Here is a 6,348-nt window from a genome sequence, read left to right as displayed (position 1 = left end):
GCAAATCTCTGAGTCGGAGGCAAAGATGCAGATAGTTTTAGAATAGCTTTAGGTTTTTTTTTAGATTAGCTTGAACAATGATACTGATTGTAGTGGTTTTGGTCGTAGATGCTATTTACTTACATGCTGAAATTTGGTTAAGTTTGCTTGAACAAGTTTTAGCTAACGCACATGTTAGTTAAAATTTCTGAAACTTTATGTATGCTGAATGATTTTTGTTAATGCCAATTTTTGAATTGTATTCAGCTGCATAAGATCAGCTTTATCTTGCAGTATTAAGCAGTTATATTTAGTTGTATTATTCTGTTTAGCTTATTGTATTAATCTATATTATTCAGTTCAATTCAGTTGTATTAAAGTGTATTTATCAGTTGTCTACAGTTGGTATGCAAGTATATTCAGCTGCATCCATTCAGATGTAACTTTGAATTGACTAGAAACAATACAAGTTGTATTGATTAACTTGTATTTAGTTGTATTATTATACAGCTGTATTTTTCTCTGATTTCATATGTATTCAGCTATAGTCAATTTAATTGAACTGTAGTATTAACCTATAGTCAACATTATTGAACATGTTGTATTCAAATGTATTAAACAATTGAATTACCTATATTCATCCAATGTCAGTTAAATTCAACTGTTTCAACCAGATGTCCAGATCTTTATTCAACTGTATTATATTGTATTCCTCCAAAGTCAATTGAATTAAACTGTATTATTAACCTATATTCAACTATGTTCAACATGTTGTATTCACCTGTATTAAGGAATTGATATAGTTGTATTCAACTATACTAAGATACTCTCACAGCCAAATCATATATATTTATATATATAAAAATACTTCAACTAAATAAATTCATAAAATATTAACGAAAGTCATTCCACAATATATTACTTCGAAAAAAGAATTCATTATAGCTGATAATGTCATAATAAGTGTTGAGAAATTGTCGAGTCACCAATACATGTCAGAATACAACTATTTATTACGTGGAGCATTCCTACAAGTTCGCTTGTTATGTCCTCCCTGCCCACATATGCTACATGAATGTTGATTTTTCGGCAACAACAATTCACTTAAATTTTTGTCGCGCTTCTTCTTTGGCCTTCCAGGAGGTCTTTTCCATTTGGGTGGTAGTACAACCTCCTCTGCAACATGCTCTGGTATATTCCAGTCATTTTTGTCCGGTAGCGGGTACACTGGCACATCGTATGTCATTACAATTGTACTTGGCTTGTAATAGCTAGAGCAATATTCTTCGGGCATTAAAAACTTGCTCTTCAATACAGCTCAGGCATGTGGGCATGGCAATTCATCAATTTGGAATCTCCCACAAACACATTTTCTCTCGAGCAGACAGACTGTGTAATTCCTCCCACCATCGTTAACAGTATGTAAGTATTCAGTTGAGGGTACCACCTACATTTAAAAACAGAAATATACGTTTTGAACACATTTACATGAATTAACAAATATATACTACTGAGTTAAATGGTTACTATCAACTTCAAAAATTGCAACTTCATTCAATTTCAGTTAAATTCAGCTGATTCCAGCAACTGTATGCAACTGTATTCAACTGTATTACTCTACAGTCTGCATTTGTATGCATTTGTATTCAACCTTTTTTTAGCAGATGTTTTCAGGTATTTCCAATCAATTTAAACTGTATCAATCACCTGAATTCCATTGTAATCATTATCACATGCATACAGTCTTAATAATAACATGTATTTACCTGTATTCATCTATATATTATTTACTAGTTCAAGCAAATATTCATAAAAATGCATACCAGTAGTTCTGCCTAAAAAAATGTATTCAGTTGTATACAACAATGCCATAAAAAATTAACTTACAGTCATACGGGTACACATGGTCTCATTCAACTCCAGCATTTCCTGGTATTTTTTCCCAAGCGTCTTGTATGTCTGAGTAGCTTCTTTACGGTTACTACAATTCCAACGACCAAACATCTTCCTAACTTCTTCGAGGAAGTCATATATTGGCAATTCCCTTGCTGAAACTAGTGCTGCATTGATTGACTCAGCGATATTTGACGTCATTGTCCATCCCCTGTTAACAGGTGCATACAACCTGGCCCACTTTTCGTAACCAGCTAACTCTAAGTATTCTTTCACCCTAATGTCTACCTTCTCAATCTTCTCCATCAGACTATCAAATTCAGTTTGTGTGTATGCTTTTGCCATCGAGAAGTATATCTCACTCAACTTGGCATGACTCTTTTTGAATTTCTTGTATACGTTATTCCATAGATGCCATATGCAAGCACAATGCGGTAAATCCGGATATACTCTCGATACAGATTTAATGATGCTCTCATTTCTATCCGAAACAATGCACATGTTTTCCCTTACACCGTACGCTATCTTGAATTGCTCAAAGAACCACGTCCAAGCAGCATCGTTCTCTGAATCAATAACACCGTATGCTAGTGGCAATATATGACCTGTTTAATACAATTGAATATAATTGTTTTTAAATACATGTTTTCCAATGCTTTAAATATTAACAAATCGTATTATTATTGAGGTACTCACCTGCCCCATCCAACGTGCTTGCAGAAACAAATGTCCCGGTGTAGTAGGATTTTAGATGACTTCCGTTCACTACAATAATTGGTCTACAATGATCAAACCCCCTTATAAATGCATACAATGATATATACACGTACATGAATTCATTCTTTGACGATTTTTCCATTCTTATGTGAGAACCTGGATATGTCTTATCCATTGTATATAAGTATCCTGGTAATTTTTTGTATGAATCAGCCGGTTCACCTCTAAGAAAATTCATTGCCTTTTCTTTAGCCCTCCATGACAACATATAGCTAACATCAACACCTAGATCTGATTTCACGTCATCAATAATGTCCCTCGGAGTGTATTTCCTCTTATGGTTTGTAAGCTTTGTCCTTATAATACCACTTACAAGGCTGCTACTAGCTTGCCGCTGCTCGTACACTTTATCCTTCAACGGACATGTATGGTTGTCATTGAATTCTTTCACCTTGAATAATTCCGATTTGTTAATGCTTGAAGCCTTAAACCTCCAATCACAATCTTCTGAAATACATATTAATGCATAGCTGGACAGAAAAGTTCATACATCAGACAACTTAACGAATCTGACATATATACTTCCTATTCATAAAGTACCAAATTGATATCTGTGTATATGTAATTTTGTATACTAACGAATTCCAATATTGTTAGATGTGATTAAATACAATAAATACAACTAAATACATTCGTATGAATAATCAAACACTTAGTAACATTATAGACATAATATGAAAATAATCATAGCCACTGTTGTATTTTTTCAATAGTAAAATACACCTGAATACATATTATTAAGAACACTAAACAAATATAAATTTTCAAAGGTGTTCATCATCTGGAGGAAACACACAACTACAACTAAATACAACAAAGTTAAACAAACATCAAACCTGACAGCATTAGATTGATCAACACGGAATTGAAACCTTTGAGCTATAGCATAATTATTCATCACCTCTTTCAATGTAGCCTTATCCGTATACACTTGTCCAGCCATAACCTCCTTTTGATTAGTTTTTGAAATTATCCAATCCTTGTGGAGTTCGAACACTCCAATCGCTTCTCCTGAATTGGCAAGTTCTATAGCTAGTGTATAATCTGTATCAGAATCGTACATTTGAACTGCTTCGTCTATCTGCACAATGTCGCCTTGATTTAAACCATCTCCAGAGATAAGCTCTTTTTCCATAGTTGTAATGCACAGAGGATACATCCCAAATTCTCTGTTCTCTTTTTTCAATTTTACATACACTCTGTAACCCATATCATTGTGTATTTCCATTGGCGTGCGATTGCCTTCAACATTGTATTGTATTTTAATGGTATTTGTGCTCAAATCTATACCCAGTTGATTAGAAATTGAACCAACTAGATCATTAAAGGAAGCATACTCCTTAATCAGTATTCCCTCAATTGAAAAGTCGATATAATTGCCCTCATCGTTCCACTTTCCAGAATGACGCAACAAAACTGTCAAGCTTGCCATATATATAGAAGAGTTATACCTTCTTCTGTATATAATTTGTCGCAATCGATAAGGAGGAGAAGAAAATCGCACAATATAGAAGCAAGCTGCTCTGTTTCTTCGCTTCTTTCACGTTTCTGTATTTTTGACTTTGAAAAGAATACAAATTGATGGGATAACTTTTAAGTTTGTTGAGTAAAATTAGGGAAAATCAGAATTGATTTGATTTCCTTCCGTTTTTAACATCTTCGTCGACCCAGATATTGCGCAGATACGTTACGTATTTAGCGCTACATACGTTTGAATACAGTTAAATACATTTCAGAAATAGCTGGATTTCCTTTTTGTACGCCGCTAATTTTTGTTGTATTATTAAATACACTACCTTAAATACATTAAATACATTATATAATTGCATAAAAGATATCTATAGGACGTAATATAGCAAAGGGTTTCTATTAATTGATAATTAGGACTAAAAGATGTTGCTTTGGAAAAATTCTCTTGATTAATTCCCTTTCACCAAGCCACGTTAATCTTCTAACCCCATACTGTAATCCAAATAATCACAAAAATGAAAAAACCAAAAAATAAATAAATTGAACTTTCCACCAAAAACCAAACAAATAATCAACAAAACATTAATTCAAACAATTAGTAAAACAAACAGCAAAATCAACAAAGACCAGTTTACTACTACTACCTTAATAAATTAGTGTTTTAGAATCCTCTCAAATTAATACTAATACAATGTTAATTGAAATAAGAGTTTCAGCTAGTAAGCAAATATGGAACTTTTCCAGAGAAACTAACATCATTTTTAACATTTCACTGAATGGAGTACATAAAAACAAAAGGAGAAGGAAAAAAAAATACTACAACAAGAACATTAGCCATTTTGGCTATTAAAAAGAGCCATAAATAAATTAAGCCATCAACATCATATTTTTAATCCTACCAAAAAAAAAAAAGAGAGTAAGAAACAAAAACGAACCCGAGAACAACAAATTTCCGATTAATAAAGGGATTCGGGCAATTACACCAACAAAAGAAAACCACAACTTCAATCAAAATTTGAAACAGCGAGCAACTCGAACGTAACCGCGAAACTCGACTCCAAATCGCGCTCGAAACTCGCCGGAAAACTCGAACTAATCCAAAACGACGAAGCTGAACTCCAGCTGATTTGAGGTTGTTTTCGGCTATTTTTGAGCTGGGTTTTGGACTGCAACAATGGTATTTTGAAGGTTATTTGGCTGGAAATTTGGAAGTGGGGGTTGGCGAAAAGGGTTGCTGCTTGTTTCTTGGAGTTTTGGAACGACAACCATGGAAGATGAGGAGGATTCGTTCTCTGCCTCTTCTTTGTGACTGTGTGTATGTATTTTTTCTTTGATTTTTTAAGAACAAAAGAAGATATTAGAATGGGGGAGGCGTTCGCTTAAGGATTAGGTGGTTTTCCCTTTTCTCTTTTTGGGAATCGACCTTTTTTGTTTTTAGTTTAGGTCTCGGTTTTGGGGATCTCTTGATATGTGAAGAGGCGAGGTGTTCTTCAGAGAATTGGGATGGGGGTGCGCGGTTGTTCATTTTGGGAAAGGAAGAGGGGAATCTGATATTTGTCCCTAGGTATTTTTAATGTCTCTTAATGTGTATTTATGGGAAGGGGTCTAGGGTCAAGGACGGGGGTAATGAGCTTGAAGGGGTTTGAGTCTTAAAAATTAATTTGATTATTTTAGGAATTGACCCAATTTTAAAAGAAACAGGACCAAAAATATATTCTTCCTATTTTTATTTTTTTTATTTTAAATTCTAATTAAATTAATTAAGATCCTAAATTAATCTATTTTTGTAGAAATTAAAATTCTTTATTTATTTTTAACATTAAACGATTAATTAACTTAACACTAAAGAAAAAAATACTAATTTTAAAGGCTAAAATCTAAATATGATCATTTTTGTGATTTTTTGCTTAATAAAATTAATTCCTACATGCAGATTGAATCTAAATATGGCATGAACTTAAAACGTGACAATTTTTTTAATCATTTTTCTATGATTTTAAAATATCAAAAATGCATGGAATGCAACTAAATAAAGAAAAACTCCTAAAAATCAATTAAAATTATTTTTGGTCTATTTTTTAGGAGTTATTTTCATGTAGGGCAAAAATTAGGTGCTCACAGGGATACCGCCTCTCAGAAAGAGAAGACACCATTTGAGATTACAGAAGTTGGAGTCCTCAGATATCGAGGATGATTATGTGTCCCGAATGTTACACGGCTGCGTCGGCA

The 6,348-nt window shown here is 33.2% G+C and overlaps 1 protein-coding gene across 1 annotated transcript; it reads right to left on the bottom strand.

Moving 5' to 3' along the window:
• Nucleotides 1-1,297: 1,297 nt before the first annotated feature.
• On the bottom strand, nucleotides 1,298-4,081 carry LOC142163234 (uncharacterized). Its single transcript, XM_075220499.1, has 4 exons — nucleotides 3,486-4,081; nucleotides 2,569-3,119; nucleotides 1,867-2,477; nucleotides 1,298-1,426 (listed from the first exon to the last, which is right to left on the bottom strand). Exons 1-4 carry the CDS (start codon nucleotides 4,079-4,081, stop codon nucleotides 1,298-1,300), a joined length of 1,887 nt encoding a protein of 628 aa, XP_075076600.1.
• Between the last annotated feature and the right edge of the window lie 2,267 nt (nucleotides 4,082-6,348).

This window comes from Nicotiana tabacum, chromosome 8 (genome assembly GCF_000715075.1).
Source record: "Nicotiana tabacum cultivar K326 chromosome 8, ASM71507v2, whole genome shotgun sequence".
In the NCBI taxonomy this organism is placed as follows: domain Eukaryota; kingdom Viridiplantae; phylum Streptophyta; class Magnoliopsida; order Solanales; family Solanaceae; genus Nicotiana; species Nicotiana tabacum.
Note: the sequence above shows the minus strand (reverse complement) of the source record. Positions and strands in the feature narration are given on the sequence as shown.